At 50.3% G+C, this 16,909-nt stretch overlaps 1 protein-coding gene across 1 annotated transcript; it reads left to right on the top strand.

The window, feature by feature from the left end:
- Nucleotides 1–2,936: 2,936 nt before the first annotated feature.
- Il10ra (interleukin 10 receptor subunit alpha) lies at nt 2,937–15,724 on the top strand. Its single transcript, XM_015489813.2, has 7 exons — nt 2,937–3,093; nt 5,524–5,644; nt 6,234–6,415; nt 7,635–7,804; nt 8,435–8,585; nt 10,031–10,152; nt 13,310–15,724. Exons 1-7 carry the CDS (start codon nt 3,027–3,029, stop codon nt 14,225–14,227), a joined length of 1,731 nt encoding a protein of 576 aa, XP_015345299.1. The 5' UTR covers nt 2,937–3,026; the 3' UTR covers nt 14,228–15,724.
- Nucleotides 15,725–16,909: the final 1,185 nt, after the last annotated feature.

Raw genomic sequence — 16,909 nt, 5'->3', positions numbered from 1 at the left:
AAAATAAAACAGACCCAAACTGACCTCTTAATCCTACCATTTAGTCCTGAGAGATAAGGGCAAGTGACTTGATCTCACTTGACCTCACTTCCCCATCTACAAAACTCCATTCCACTGGGTGGTTATAAGGAGTAAATGAGACTATGTTTGCAGATTAATCAGGATAGTCAACTGTAACTGCTATAAGGAAAATCTCAAAATCTCAGTGGCTTGATACCACAAGGGTTCATTCCCCTCTTGTTTAACAAATTGATGAGGATTAGGTGTCTTTCTTGCACAGCTCTCCTCCAAATGGTGGTTCAGGGACTCAAGACCTTCCATTCCCTTGGGGTCCTCCACTGGAGCCCTTCCAGATAGCTGACAGACTTGCACAGAGTTAAAAAACAGGCTGGACTTGGCACCCACCAGTTCAACTTCACATTGGCTAAAACTCAGCCACATATTCCACCGAACTTCAAGGGAGACAGGGAAATCTAGTTGCCCCACATGTACCCAGGAAGAGGAAATGAGATTGCTAGCTAGACCTCTGGCCAGGCTCTGCTACAACAAGTATTTAGCATAGTGCTTGATATACTGTTAAGAACTCAATAAATTCAAGATACTGTTATAATTACTTTCTATCATCTGTCCTAATACTGTTTTGGATACCAGAAATCCCAGAACCTCAAGATAGACTTGTCCAAACACTGAGAATGAGTAAGTGAATACAAAACAAAACAAACTAGTAAGCTTTATAAAAAAAATGTAAGATATAGAAATCATGCTTGATATAACTCTTACTCTGGGTGCTTTCTATGAGGCGGCAGATATGTTGAAATATCCTGCATTCAGAGGCTGACTCTGCACTCAGGAAGGTGTTAACCTATGTCAGCCACTGTAGTTTTCACATTCCAAAACATAAATGCCAACTTACCCATTTTATAGGGATCTCCAAAAATGTCATATTCTCTCATCTCCAATACCTATCCTCATACACTTACCTGTCTGAAGCACCCTTCCTATCACCCGACACTCCACTGGGTCACTCTGTAAGTGTGATTGAGAGTCTCTGCCCTGTGTCCCAAGTTAGTCTATACTTCCCTTCCCAGAACACTTACAACAGATTATCAAAATCTCTGCTGTTTCTCACTCTAACTAGATCACTCCCTGGGTAAGAGACTTGGTTTTGATCACCTGTTAATTCCCAGCATCAGCAAATGTCTGGGTCATAAGGGTGCACATGACCATGTGAATGAATGAAGAATCCTGATCAGAAGAGTAACAGAGTAAGACTTTCAAATTCTCACACTCAACAAAAACTAAAGGCAAGAAGGCAAGATAAGAAAGAAATACCACAGCATTCTCTTCCTTAAAAAGGTTAACAGGAACTAAGAAGTCATTTCAGAAGGTAGCCACACCTCCTGCATCACGCCTGGGTACTCCTGGGCAATCTGTCATCTAAAGTTCTCAGCTGAGCACCAGTAAGTACAAAAACCATTCTTACACTTTAAAATAAACCTGGAGCTCTCCTTCCTGGCTGATCTGAGGGTGTGGTAACAGGAGCTGTACCCCAAAAGAGGGCTTAACTGATCATATGTCCTGGTGGGCCAAGCGGATACCACTTTCTATTACCCAGGTAGCTGGGGCACCCTGGCCACTGCTGACCAAGAGTGAAATATTTCTAGTCCCAATGTACACCCACAGGCACAGATGGGACCCCCAACTCCTACCCTCAGCCAACTTAGAATACTCTCGGTCCAGACCACTGGGTAACAGAGTTGATCAAAACTGTAATTGGGGGAAAAATAAAATAAAAAAATTTAAGAAAAAGCTGTAATCGGGTAAGACTTTCAAATTCTTTCACTCCCACAACAGGGTATCTCCACAAGCCATTCTTACTAACTCGGGTGCCATGCACACCTATCCAAGTTGGGTCCCCTTTCTCAAAAGCTACAGATAGGCCTTCAGTGTGGGCTCTGGATACTACCAAGGAAACATCCCAGGAACAGAGAGAGCCTGGTGACCCCAGGCTGAGCCTGGAAATGTCAAGTCCCCCTTCTTTTGTTCCCATGTCCTCTGAGAATAAGAACAGGGCTCCCAGGTCAGCCAGTATAGACACTGACAAGAAGACCCACAAGTACATGCTCAACATCACAAATGAATCCAAATCTAGACAGATTCACTACTACATATGTGAGTGCAAGCACATATGCACATTGCAAGGGTATGCATGTATGTAGCAAGTTTCACCCTCCAATAAAAAGTGATGTGACAAAGTTTTTCTCCCACACCCTTACATCTTTAGCACACCCAGAGGGCAGTCTCAGCTGAGTCATGTGACACAAAAGTGTTGGCTCCAATGTTACTGGGTACCCCAGCAGTGAAACTCCAGTGAAACCAAAAGGGGCTGGGAGATGTCGTGGATACCCCTCCAAAAGTATAAGTCAGGTAGGCAACACCTACTCTAGAGTCAGTTTAGCTGAGAAGATTGCACAGAGGTCCTAGGGCAACACTGAGAATCACACACGTGTCCTCAGACATCTGCATTCAGCACCTGGAATTGTCTGCTTCCCCATTTCAGGGCCACCTTGGCCACAGGAACAGTTCTGAGCCTGGTAGCCTCATATAATTAGCTAATCTGAATCCAGGTGCTGCCCTTTAGGGCAAAGCTGTCTTAGGCCATCTGCACTCCAACACGCACGCACACACACATACACACACACACACACATACACACACAGTTTCAATGGCGCTGGAAGCCCAATGGGGAGAAGGGCAGAGTTGGTTGCAGCCTTCTCTGCCTCTGCACAGACTTGCACAGACTTGCCCTGCCTCTCTCGCCAGCGGGGCTAGTGCACGGAGCATTGTCAAACCAACGTCACGGTGCCGAAGGGGCGGGGCGCATAGAGGCCCCGCCCCGCCTTCACTGACGTCAGCCCCCCAGCCCCGGGCGCGGGCTGGGCTAGCCGCTAGAGCCGTCAGCCTCAGCCCAGCGGAGTAGCGGCAGGAGGTTTTCAGGCTGCTCCGGACGATGCGGCGCGCCCAGAATGCTGTCGCGCCTGGTAGTGCCTCTGGCGGCGCTCCTCAGCCTGTGCCTTGGCTCCAGTGCGCACGGTAAGGCTCCGGGTCCCGGAGCAGTGCTATCACCAGCTCTAACCACGCGATTTCAGGCAAGCAAGGGAAACCAAGAGGGACTGGGAGATGTCGTGGACATAACTCCAGAAGTATTAAGTCAGTAGAGGAACGCCTCGACCTCTTCGCGGCTGCCCCGCTGGGCTGTACGGATGGCCAGATCCCACTCCCATCTGTCCTCGGCCCTCCTTTATGTTCTGCTTCCCACAGGGAACTCGATTTAGCTACCCTCTCGGAGAGGGATGCTCATAACCTCCCTGTCCCTGCCGGGGCTCCTTCACTCTGGCAAGACTGAGTCTCAGGCTCACCTGCTGTGGAAGTGGAAGAGGTTGAGATTGAGGGGTGTGGGGGATCAATAGCCCCTCCCCACTCCAAAACTCATCCAACCAATTTTTTTTTTAATGCACTTCTTGAGAAAGCAAAAATTTAGTCATAGTTTTTCTGCTCTTCTGGTGCCATGATGGGACTGCTTCTTCCCGTGGGGAGTGATTTTGATATTTTGATGCCCTTCTGACTCTCCTCTCCCTTTGCCTTCTGGTCTCACCTCCATCTCTGCCCTTTCCCCACCCTTTGGATTACTCCTATGTGACCATCAGAAATGGTCTTCAGCCCCCCAGCTCACTCCCATTGCTCCCTGCCTCCCTCCTGCCTTACCCCTATCTCTTAACTCAGTCTGAGTTTCTGCAACCAAGAAGCCCCAGAAAGAGAGAACGGAAAGGCCCAGAGTTGGAGGGACCAAAAGCAGATGCAAAGAGAGCAGGGACCCAAATATCTTCTACATGATGTCAAAATACAAAGTAAAACACTTTCACATGATCGGGGGCTGAGGTGGGGATATGCAGCCCAAACCCTGCAAAGACTTGCTGTGTCTTTCACTTTCCATCTAATGTTTTGCAACGAAACAGAATTAATGCTCAAAGACAGTAAATGAAAGGATGTAAGAGACAGGAAGGTCTGAGGCAGGAGGATCAAAAGTTCAAGGTTGGCCGAGGCAGCTTAGCTAGACCCCATATGTGTGTATGTGTGTGTGTGTGTGTGTGTGAGTGGGGGTATATTTTCTAAATGAAAATGGCAGAGTCAGAAAGAAAGCAAGATTTGAGAGATGTTGAGAAGTTAGAGAACTGGGCAAGTGGGGGCAGAGCCACTGTCAAAGGAGACGCCCTAGGGGAACCCACTTGCTATTGACCTTCACTGTACTTTGTGCTTAGCACCACATTGGCAAGGGCTAGTTTGAGGTTCCTGGAACCAGTGCTGCCTGTGGTGAATGGTGTGTTGGGGCTGAGAGGATGGTAGCGTAGAGACAGAGCTTGGTGTTTCAAATCTCACCTTAGATCCAGGGGTGCTAGTTCTCTGAGGAGAGGTCCTCAGCACACTCTAAAACAAGGGCTGATTCCTGGCTGTCCTCACCTAGCCTCAGGTGGGTATCTGACTATAGGTGAAGCCCTTCTAGGATTCAGGGAATGGAACCAGCCCTCAGTTTGAGTGGCCCAAGAGACCATCTGCCCAGGCAGATGTCAATAAGTAAGATGTCTGTGTAGCCAGAAAAGTGGCCTTGGACTGGGATTGGGTGGGGACCAGGTGTAGGGGTGGGGGACAGGCCTTAGGATGATACTGGAGCAAAGACAGTGTTCAGGCAGAGCCAGAAACTAGCTCATCTGAGCTTGCTGCTGACATGCCTCAGGCCTCCCCCTGTCTTTTCCCCTGGGCTGTGTGGGACCCAGCTCTGTCTTCTCATCCACCACTGAGCTTCTGGTCACCAACAGTGCAGGACCCAACCCTAGCTCTGGAATCAGACACATCTGGGGGCAAGTCCACACTCTGCCTCTTACCAGCTCCATTGGCCTTGAGCAAGTCACTTACCCTCTCTGAGCTTCCATTTCTTCTTTAGTAAAATGGGGGCAATAAATGTTCTCCATGCAGGGCTGATGTGACATGGAACATAGCAAAACACTTAGCACAGTGCTCAGCTTATTGCAGAGGACCCAGCAAATGAATTCTAATTCTTGTCACCATCACCCCCTGGAAGTAGAAATGGAAGAGGTTGAGATTGATGGTGTGGGGGATCAATAGCCCCTCCCCACTCAAAAACTCACCCACCTACTTTTTTTATTTTTTATTTTTTTAGACATTTATGGACTTTTTAAAAATTCATTTATTTGTATGTGGTGCTGAGAATCAAACCCAGTGCCTCACACATGCTAGGCAAGTGCTCTACCGCTGAGCCACACTTCCAGCTCCCCACTTTTTTTTTTTTTTAATTCAAATGTACTTCTTGACAAAGCAAAAATTTAGCCATGGCTTTTCTGCTTTTCTGGTGCCATGATGGGACTGCTTCTTCCCGTGGGGAGTGATTTGGGTCCTCCTAGTCTCAGGGGATGGATTCTACAAGCTATTGACATCTCTTCTCCCCAGGAACGGAACTGCCTAGCCCTCCATCTGTGTGGTTTGAAGCAGAATTTTTCCAGCACATCCTCCACTGGACACCCATCCCTAATCAGTCTGAAAGCACCTACTATGAAGTGGCACTCCTGAAGTAAGAAAAGGGGAAGATGGAGGGAGGAGAAGGGCGGTGAGGGATGGGCCAGTTGGTCTCCATCTGCTCCCCTTTCACAGGAAGGTGCCTGCCTCTTTATTGAGGCAACACAACAGGGGACCTTGAAACATATCTACCCAGCTGACATCTCCATGTATACTAAGCAGCATGCTGGGATCTCTGGTGTGAGAAGGCCAAGAATGGCTTTCCCCCACCAGGTTTCTCCATCTTACAGGGAAAGCCTCCACAGTATTGTTGGAGAACAAGGAAACCGTATGTCTGCAAATGTAGCTGGGAGAAGTTAGAAAGAAGGCTGAGGGACAGGGCCCGAAGGTCTTTCTGGAGGGATAGCACTTGAGCTACTCCTGTTCCCTCTGTTGAGTCTTCTACACCACAGAAAAGCTGATATGAGGTCCCAAAACCACGAGAGACCCCTTGCAATTAGATGCCCTGAACTACAGGAAATATCCCGAGCGTGTTCCGCTTTCTTCCATGATGGAAGCTCTCTGCCCAGACCTCTGGATGCCCTCTTAAAGGAGTAGACTTGAGCATAGTTCCTACTCTAGTGCCTACCCTGATATCTCTTCAGGTACGGAAGACAGCTCTGGGAAAACGTCACCAGCTGTAGGGGTGCCCTGGAGTTCTGTGATCTCACCGCAGCCACCCTGGACCTGTACCACAACAACGGTTACCGGGCCAAGGTCCGGGCCGTGGATGGCAGGCGGCACTCCAACTGGACTATCACCCAAACCCGCTTTTCTGTGGATGAAGGTGCTTTACTTCCCCTGGAACTAGTGCATGGCTTTGGCTCCCTTCCAGCCAGAAACCCTAGCCTGAGGCTTTTCTTTCTGTTCCCATATCTCCTCCCGTCATCAGACCTTCTAGCCGGGAACTAGTTACCCAAACAGGCCTGAGTCAGGTCTTTGGAGAGGTTAGATGAAAACAGCCAAGTTTTCTGAGATTTAAAAGGGAACTGGAGTTGTTTATCCTACAGAAGGGAGGTCTTGGGGTGTACTGGAGCCGCTGAGTCATGAGGGCCAGGCCTGTGAACTTGTGGAGTTTGGGGAAAGGAAGCGAATCCATTAGCACTCAGCATAGCACCTGGAGCAGTGGGCGTATTTGGTCCTCCCACCTGTAGGGGAGAATTCCCAGGGGTCATCGCTTGGAGCAGGAAAGTGCTGCTTAAGAAAAGGCAGGAGTCTCCCTGGAAGGTAACAGAAACGATGAAGCCTCAAGCCCAGTGGGATTCTTCTATTCCACAAATTGGGACTGAGCTTGGTCTGTGTGCAAGTCCTGCTCTGCGGGATTCCAATTGGAGTCGATGGTCTAGAAGGCTCCCAAATGCCTGCTCACAGACCAGTGCTCAGCCAGCTGCAGAAACATTTTTTTAAGGAGTGTATTTAAAAATATATTTCTAGCCAGACAAGGTGGCGCATGCCTGTAATCCCAGCATCTTGGGAGGCTGAGACAGGAGGTTGTAAGTTCAAGGCCAGCCTCAATAACTCAGAGGGGCCCAAGTATCTTAGTGAGACCCTGTCTCAAAATTTTAAAAAACAGTAAAAAGGGTTGGGGATATAGCTCAGTGGTAAAGCACCCTGGGTTAAATTCTCAGTTAAAAAATAAACAAACAAACAAATAAATATATATACATATGTATATATGTACATTTATGTGTACATATATATTTGTTTGTGTGTATATATATATATGTGTATGTATATATATATGTGTATGTATATATATATGTGTGTGTGTGTGTGTATGTATTTCCAGGGTCCAGCCTGCAAAATTCAGGTTCCCTATGTCTATAGAGGCCCCCAGGGCATCTGTATTTCAAACATTTCCCAAGAAGTTCATATGTTCTGTGGGACTGGAAACCTGTGGCCTAGGTTTTGGGGGAGGTAAACTTGACCCTGGAGGAAAGTCATGGGTGGGATCTCCAGGCCCTCTCCATGCCTCAGCCTCATGGCTTTGTCCCTTCCCCATTCAGTGACACTGACGGTTGGAAGCGTGAAGCTAGAGGTGCACGAGGACTCCATTCTTGGGACAATCCAGCCCCCCAGGCCCCAGATGGCCCCTGAAGGTGATACGTATGAAAACATCTTCAGTCACTTCCGCCAGTATGAGATTGCCATCCGCAAGGTGCCAGGAAGCTTTCCGGTACGGGGTCCCCAAGTCTTCTCTGTCCCCTGGGCTAGCATCACCTTTGTGCAGAGTAGAAAGAACCTGGGTACCGAGGAAGGAGTTGAAATGACCTTAGCCCTCGAACACACACTCCTGCGGGGAAGGCACTGCCTGCCAGGTGTCAGCAGCTCTCAAAACATGTGATGGATCTTGTTTCTGACACCCTCGGTGTGGGTACTTTATTTCATTTTACAGATGAGGCTGTGGAACTTTCCAAGGGCACCCCTGCGGGTGGGAAATCTGGAATGGGCAGAATCCATCCTCTTTCCTCTTCACCACAATTGATTCAGGTTCCTTCTAGAGAGATCCTCAGTTTCTAGAAAAGACTCCCTTTTCTCTATTAATGCAAAATTGGTTGTGGTAATTACAGAGATGCTGGGCTGTACTGATAAGCACAGTTGATTATCTTAGGAATAGACTGAAGGAGTTCTCGAAGGCCCCTCCAGGGTCAGGGATATGTGGGGCTCAGTGGTAGAGCACTCGCCTAGCATGCTGGAGGCCTGGCTCCATCCTCTGTATCACACACCAAAAAGGGGGGCCTCCAGCTCTTCTAGGTACCATGGCATAAGAGGATTTTGTTCATTGTTGTTCTTGTTTTGGTTTCAGTTGAGAATAAAGAAGGTCAATCATGAAAACTTCAACCTCACAGCCTCAGGAGAGGTGGGAAAGTTCTGTGTCATAGTGAAGCCATCTGTGGCCTCCCGGACGAACAAGGGGGTCTGGTCGGAGGAGCAGTGCATCGTCCTCACCAAGCAGTGTGAGTGGGCTCAGATTGGCATCCGGGTGGAGAAGGATCTGGAAGGGCTGGCACAATCCATAAAGCCTCACTCAGGCTGCTGGTGCCAGGCACTACACTGGCCCTGCCCTGTGTAGCCAGTTATTCCTGCACAGCCCATCAGAGAGGTCCTGTTGTCCCATATTAGAAAAGCTCCATGAAGACAACTTTCGAGGAAGGGGTGGGCCCATAGAACCAGGTCCCCTGATTCTGGGGTCCTACATACAGCTGTGCTTTCCAGGGACCGCCTCAGGACCCCACCCCACCACCCCACCTCCCAGTCAGCTGTGCTAGTTCCTGTTTGTTACAGTCTGTACTGTCCTTCCTCAGAGCTGGGGTACAGAGGGCTTCTCCTTGCCCCCTCTCTCTCCCCTGAGAGGAAGCAGAACTGAGCTGTCTCCTGGGAAGAGCTGCTAAAGTCAGCAGTAGTGGGGGAGAGATGTCAGTGTGGAGCCAAGTCCTGCCCACTAGGATCCTGCCATCTGGCTAGGGGGCAGAGTGTGCCCTGCCCAGCAAAGATGGCAGTGACTCTACTTTACAGTAGGGCCTGTTGTATGAAGAACACTCAACAACTCATCGTCATTGAAGTGCCAGGGCAGACTAAGGCACCAAGGATGCATCAGGCAGTGTTAAAAGATTTTTAAGGCCAGGCATGGTGGCACATGCCTGTCATCCCAGCAACTCGGGAGGCCAAGGCAGGATTGCAAGTTCGAGGGAGTTTCAGCAACTTAGCATGGCCCTAAGCAACTTAGTGAGACCCCGGGGATGTGACTCAGTGGTAAAGTGCCCTTAGGTTCAATACCAAGTACCAAAGAGAGAGAGAGACAGAGAGAAAATTTTTTTATAGAAGAAATAGTTTTGTTCTGGTCTTAGCTTGTAACCTTGGGCAAGTGACTTGGCTTCTCTGAGCCTCAGTATCCTAATCTGTGAAATGGGGGTGATGATAATATTTATCTCCTCAGGTTGTTAGAAGGACCTGATGAAGTAAGTAAAATTCTTGGGACAAGATTATACTTTACAACCATATTATAAGGTATAATTTTTTCTCATTTTATAGATGAACAAACTGAGGCTCAGAGAGATTAAGTACTTTGTCTACAGTCCAACAGCTAGCAAGTGGTGCAGCTGGGATTTGAACCCAGGTCTGGCTGCCCCCAGAAGCCTCTGTTCTTGCCTGCTCTGCTATCCTGCCCTATTGTTCTGTTTGCCTTGGGTGCAGAGAGCTGGAAGCAGAATTGGTGTGCCCAGCGAGGGGACCCCACACAGAGGTTGGAAGACTGGCAGAGATTCACTATGGCTAAGAAGTTGCCTGTAGGGGTGGCCTGGGTCACTCACTGAGTAGTTCCTCAGAGTGGCCAAGGGACCTCTGGGGACAGTCCCTTAGTGCCCCATGGTGCCAGGCTACTAATGCATCTGTCTGCCTGCAGATTTCACTGCGACCAACCTCAGCATCTTCTTCTCCTGTGTCCTGCTGCTCTGTGGAGCCCTGGTCTACTGTCTGACCCTCCAGCTGTATGTGCGGCGCCGGAGGAAGCTGCCTTCGGTCCTGGTGAGTCTCACAGGGAGGCCATTGCTCCATTTCCCAGGCTCTCCAGAGTTCCCTCCCTCCCAGGCTGTCCATTCCCTTGGCTAACCTTGGCTTTCAGCCCTGACATTATCATGGGCACTCTCATCAAGCACTATGGGGACAGAGGGAGGAAGTAAACATAAAACCCTGTCCTGAGAACACTGTCTTCTAGTAGCCCAGATACCACAGGTACATGCTGAGCAATCACAAACCCAGTGACCACAAGTCTTGTCATTTCTATTAATAATTGGCCATTGACCAGCCCCTGTACATTAGTACCAGTTACTATCCTCATTTTAGAAGTGAGGACAGAGAGATTGTTCCATGCACAGATTTGTACAGCCAGGAAAAGTCATGAAAGGAGCCCATCTTCCTACACATAGTGGCCAAGAGCAATGACGCCCAACAAGACAGGAAGAAAGACGGGCTCAAGCTGTCAGAGAGGGAGGGGGCAGAGTAGAGAGGTGACAGTGGAGAGGAAGATTCTTGAAGGAGGCCAGGACCTCCCACCTCTCCCAGTGGGCCACATCTGGGCCACATCTGGGAGTGGCATGTCAGCCTCCAAAAGTTATCGTGTAAGAACTGTGCAGCAGTTCAGAAGTTCAGCCCACCCCCACCTGGGCTCAGGCTGCATGGAGGGTCACCACAACAGCCCCCCGAGCTGGTCTTGCTGTGTGCCAAAGGACCCAGCTTGGGCAGGGAGGCAGGAGCCCCAGGGAAGCTCACAAATGCGGTGGAAAACTCCAGAGGGATCCCAGGCTCTCTAAGGACAATGATGAGAGAGACCGAGTTGTTTTGAGTTTACCTTCTGGATCCGTGTGTGCGCGTGGCGGGTGGCCGGCTGCCTGGCCTGATTGGTCTTTTTCCAGGTGAGAAAGCACCGGGTCCCCTGCTCAGTACCCTGGGTAGACAGATATGAGGAGGAGACTGGGGCAGGCACACTTAAACAGCCCTCAGGGGTTTTATAGTATCTCCTTGTGTCTAGCTGAAGTGTCTACTCATCATCCTTTCTCTGTTCCTGGGAGAGTCAGCTCCTCGGCCTGTTTCCCATGCACTTTGAGCATATATTCAAGACAGGGCCTGGAACTTGGGTGGTAGCTTAGGAATGTACTGGGAGACTGGGACGAGATGGCTAGAAGAAAGTTGGGGTGGGAGGAGGGTGGTCCTGAGACCCAGGATGGGAGATTCTACTTAGGGGTCAGGAGAGGCATCTAGAATGTGTGAGGTGGTGCTTGAGCTGGTTACTGAACATCCATCACATGCACAGTTCTGTCTGGGAAGGAGCTGATTCATATGGCCCCTGGTCCCAAGGGACTTGATTACAACCAATATGTAAACTGTGAGCTTAGCACAAAGCAGGGAAATAACATCCGAGCAGCAGAGATGACAAGCAGTTTCTGGGGTTTTGTTCCTTCTGTACATTTGATCACAGAATTCACTTGTCCTGGAGGGTTTTTTCTCCTTGGGTTAAATACAGCCCAATTTCCTTCCCCTAATAATCCGAGTCATCACTAATGTATAATGCTGAGAGCACTTTCACATTCTTTAGTTTGTCCTTGTTCATTAGCTGGCTTGATATGCTCTTTCAACTGTCCATCCAGGGAAGTTTGATTGGAAATCAGGGGATCTCACAGGACAATTGAGTATAAATTTCAGGTTTGCTCTTCACTGCTGTGTGATTTTGGGCAAGCCATTTAACTTCTCTGAGCTTCAGTTTTCTCCTCTAAGAAACAGAGGTCAAAATACTTCCCTTGAAAAATTACTGGAGGATGAAATTCAATTGAGCACATATTTCCTGAGTTTCTTCTTGGTATGACTACACGCCTTAATGACACAAGTAGGCATGTGCCGTTATTGTTTTCACTCTGCAGATGAGGAACCAAAGCACAGAGAAGATAAGTATTTTGGTTCAACTAATAAAGTTTATAGGAGGCAGGGCTGGAATTTGAACTTGGGAAGTCTGGCTCCTGAGTGTACGTCTTTAACACTAAGCAATGGTTTTAAGGTAAAAGAGACTATAATAGAGACTCAGCCAGTGAGAGTTGCATTTGCATCATTGTGTACTAAGGAAGTGAGGGCAGTTGTGTGATGGTGAGTCAATAAGTCAGTCAACAAACCTTATGAGTGTCTACTTGTGCCAGCTCAATTCAGGCTCTGGGGACAGAGTGGCAAAAAGACTAGTCTGGCCTTCACAGAACTTAGATTTTTTGGGGAATGGGGAGTGAACGAGTGTGTATTATTTCCAGGAACTAAGTACTAGGAAGAAGTAAACAAGGCTAATGTGGAAAGCATGGCTGGGAAGGGCTTGGTGAAGAGGTGACATCCAAGCTGAGACCTGAATGATGAGGGGACCCAGCGATGCAAAGTGCAAGACAGAAGAGTATTCCAAGCAGAAGGATTAACATGTGCAAAGGCCCTGATGTGTTTGTTCTGGGAAAGAAAGAACACAACTGCAGCTAGGGCAGAGGAGAGCCAGAGAGAGGGGTCAAATGACTTCCCTGGGACCCTTGGCCATTGATGGGGAGCAGGTCTTTGGCTGCTAGTTCTTCACTTATTCCGCTACCCCACACTGCAGCCACCCTGTTTGTGGAGATCACAACTCAGAAACTGGAGAGATTAATTTGATGTCTCACACCCAGAAATTTTTCTAAAAATGGGTGGGATGGGATAGAGTAGACTAGATGGATCCGTTGCGGCGCACGGGGAGTAGGTATTATTTTGTGAAGCTGCTTCCATTTGCTTCTATATGAGTTATGTGAACAGATTATCTTGTAATATTTGTATCTTATTTGAGGTCCTTGTCAGGAAGTTTGAGGCACACTTCTAGATGGGTGGGCACAGGTTTGAAAAGCCCAGAGGGTGGAACCGCCTGGGGGCTCGGGGGGTTCCCTGCAGGCTCCCATTCCGCCTGGCCTCCCTTTCCATCTGGCTTCAAGAATCGCAGCTTCTTGTGCATCTGGCCTGGGCAGAGAATGCCTCAGGAGAAAAGCCGATTCCAAAGAGCTCCCTGCGGTGTCATCCAGGCCTTGTGGTCCCCTTCTGTTGATGCTCCCTTCCTGGGTCTCGGGCCTCCCTTGTGGCTCTGGGGAGGGCTCCGGCAGGTGGCCCCAACCAATCTCACTCTGTCCTCTCCTCCCAGGTCTTCGAGAAGCCCAGCCCCATTGGCCCTGTCAACCAGCCTCCCTGCCCAGACATCATCTACCTGCTTGATGAGGAGGCCTTCCGGAAGGTGTCCCCAGAGCTAAGGAACTCAGACCTGCATGGCAGCACAGACAGTGGCTTTGGCAGTGCCAGGCCATCCCTGCAGACTGAAGAGCCCCAGTTTCTCCTCCCTACTCCCCACCCCCAGGCCTGTGGGGCTCTGGGAACGGAGGTCCCCACAGGGCTACAGGACAGCTGCAGTAGTGGCAGCAGCAGTAGCACAGACAGTGGGATCTGCTTGCAGGAGCCCTGCCTGTGCCCCGGCAGGGGACCCACCTGGGAGCAGCAGGTGGAGAAAGCCAGCCAGGGCCAGGATGACAGTGGCATTGGCCTAGTCCACAGCTCTGAGGGGCAGCCAGGGGATGCACAGGACAGCTCTGCCTTGGGCCCTGTCAGTCTCCTGAGGCCTGAGGTGCCTGAGGAGGAAGACCCAGCCGTGGTGGCATTCCAGGGCTACCTGAAACAAACTAAATGCACAGAAGAGAACGCAGCCACAGCACGTGGCCTGGAGGAAGAGGCGCCCTTGACAGACAGCCTTGGCCCCCAGTTCAGGACGTGCCTGGATGCCGAGGCAGACTGGCCTCTGCCAGCCTTGGCCAAGGGCTATGTGAAACAGGATCCTCCAGGAATGACTGTGGCTCCCTCAGATGGCCCCGCCGGACAGTGGAACCAACTGCCTAAGGAATGGCCACTCCTGGGCTTGACCAGCTGTGGTGACCTGGGAACAGCTGACTGGAGTTTTATCCATGACCTTGCCCCTCTGGATTGTGTGGCAGCCTCAGGGGGTCCCCTGAGCTGCTTTGACTCAGACATGGTCGCCTTGCCGCTGATCTCCAGCCTGCACTCGAATAAGTGACCTGGGCTTAGGGCTGCTTTTGGTTTCAGTCATGCCTGTGCCTCTGCCTGGATCAGGCAGGCCATGCTGGGCATTTTTCTGCAAGCCTATCGGGGCCAGCCCTGGACAGGCCGTACAGGACAGGAGGAGACTGTCTCGCTGGAGTAGTGCAGGGCATGAGGATGGCATTGGCCTGTGCTGCTCAATGGGGCCCTGCAGACTCTAGCAGCACTAAGGGCGGGGCAAAGACCTCCCCTCCTTGGGACTCCTTCCTGTGCTGTAAAGGGTTCTGTGCTCAGGGGACCCTCAGGGGTTCTGGAGTCGTAGTGAGGCTGCCAGGTTGCAGTCCACTCGGACCCTGATGCCTCCTTCAGGCTAGTGAGGCATCAGAGCCTCCTGCAGGTTGGAGTGCTAAGAAAATGGAGTTTCAAGGCCTCCCTGGAGGGGTCATTTCTGGGGAGAGAAGGCAGGAGCAGAGGCTGAGTTTGATCTCTAGTGTGGTGGCAGGGAGAAGCTCCCCCACAGGGAGGTGTCTGGACTGGTCAGAGCACCAGCCTTCAGGTGACCTCTGGGCTTGGGCACCAACTCAGGAGATCACCAGAGAGACAGGGCTGGGACTGGCACCTGTGCTTGCTGCTCATGTCTAGCCACAGACCCAGAGGTCAGGGCCCTGGGCTGGGATCCTGCATGCTTGGTGTTCAGTCATGTGATCCTGGGCCAGTCACCTCTCAGAGGGCTTCAGTTTCCCCATCTGTAAAATAAGGACTCAATCTTTAGAGGGTCTCTGTGATGGATGTTAGCCAAGCTGGCCCTGGGGTGACATTTCAGACCCTGTCCAACTCAGTGCTGGGAGGAAATTGACTCTGGAACAAATCTTCCCAGTGAGCTTCCTGCTCACTGCAAGGGCTAATAGTTTTAGCATCGGTCTATGGGAGCATCCTTGGAGAACTGCCCATCTCTGAGGTCCAGAGGGATAGGTGTGGGCCCTGCGTCCCCACTATCCATTTGAAATCTGTCTTCAAATAAAGGCCGTTGAGAGTCCCCAGACAGGATGCTGGGAAGAAGGGCAGGCCTTCCCAAGCTACCTCTTGGCCCTGAATTTCTCTGTGGAATTTTGAAAACAGGCCTTCTGGCCCAGGGAACCCACCCATGGCCCCTGCCACTCTGCCAAGAAGCTCCTGGGTACCAGCCTGATAAGTGAAGCCCCTCTGGCAACATGCTCAGGAGAGGATTCCTCAGGGTTTCCTTGACAGCTTACTTATTTATTTTGCTCCTTTATTTATTAAAGAGGCAGCATAAGACAGGAAAGAATTCTGTTTCTAGCCGTGTGACCATGGCCAAGTCACCTTTCCTCTTTGAGCCTCGGTTTTCTTGTCTGTAAAACTGTAGAAGAATGTCTGGCTTGTCTAATTCCCAGGGACACGAAGTTCCCCTGAGAAAATGGAAACACTCCTTGAACATGGAGCGCTATGAATGACGGATGTATTGTTATTCCAATAAATGTCTAGACCACGGAAATCTTGCGAAACCAGTCAGATTTCTGGTGACACAATGGCTGACTTGGTTGATGATACTTGGGATGCTAATGAAGAGGGTGTTGCTCAGACAGAGCCCTCATCGAGAGCCTGTGCTCACATGTATTGCTGTGACCTTGAAAAAATGATTTATCTTCTCAGAGCTTCCAATTTCCCATCTGTAACGTGGGGATGGCAAGTCCCCACAGGGATGTTGTGAGTTTAAATGAGATTATGTGTCAAAGGAGTTTAACATGGAGCCAGGCATGTGGGGTTCCCATGTGAAAATAGCTGTCCTTGGTTATGAAGGCTGTAAAGGAGATTTTTTTCTTGGAAATGGGTGAAAATGAGAGAAGGAGTTTGCACAAGGATTCTTTCACAAGATGAGAAAAGGAACCGGTGGAGAGTGCACTGCAGCATTTCAGATGTGGATTCTGACAACCTGGAAAGGAAACCCACCACCTGTCAGGAAGGCAATAGCCCCGCCTTCCTGGAGCCTCACCTGCTCGCCTTGCCCGGGAGATGTCCCAGGGAGTTCTCATAACTGCGGAAGCTCTCTGCACTCTGTTCCGAAAGCAGCCTTCTCTTTCCTCGAAAAGCCACACGTGGGTTTGACTGTCCCTGAGCTCAGCCCAGTGGGTGGAGCAAACCACAGTCCCGTGGCCTGAGCCTCTGGTGTGCTGTACTCTGCCCCAGCCTGGATCCCCCTGGAGGTGACACCTCATCTCTTTTACCCTGTATCATCTCCACCATGTCTCTCCCTGCTTTTGCTCTGAGAAAGTAAGTTCTGGAAAAGTGCCCATTTTATGTCCTTCCATGAACTTGACCATTTGGAGTGCGCTCGCACTTTCATCTGGAATTGTCAGGATGGAAAGGGGAGTGGAGGGTTGGAGGTGGCGCCTTCCCCATGGAAAAGGCCTCTGGGCAGGTGGGATGAAGCGGACCATGAGGTGGGGAAAAGGTTGAGAAAATATGAAAAATTCTCAGAAGAAATTGGGGCCAGTTGGGTGGAAGAAGGCAGCGTGAGGAGCGGCCTGCAGGACAGAATGGAGTTAGATGATGTGGCTCTCAGGGCAGCCCTCGGCTTGCTCCAGTGGAAGGAGTGGGAGTTTGCTCTAGCTCCTGGGCCTCGGGGCTGCTCTCTGAGCACCCAGTAGGGCAGGGCTGTGGGAGGGGCTGAGAGCTCTCC

Source organism: Marmota marmota, unplaced genomic scaffold (genome assembly GCF_001458135.2).
Source record: "Marmota marmota marmota unplaced genomic scaffold, marMar, whole genome shotgun sequence".
NCBI classification, from domain to species: domain Eukaryota; kingdom Metazoa; phylum Chordata; class Mammalia; order Rodentia; family Sciuridae; genus Marmota; species Marmota marmota.
The sequence above is the reverse complement of the archived record's forward strand: the minus strand, read 5'-3'. Positions and strand labels throughout refer to the sequence as shown.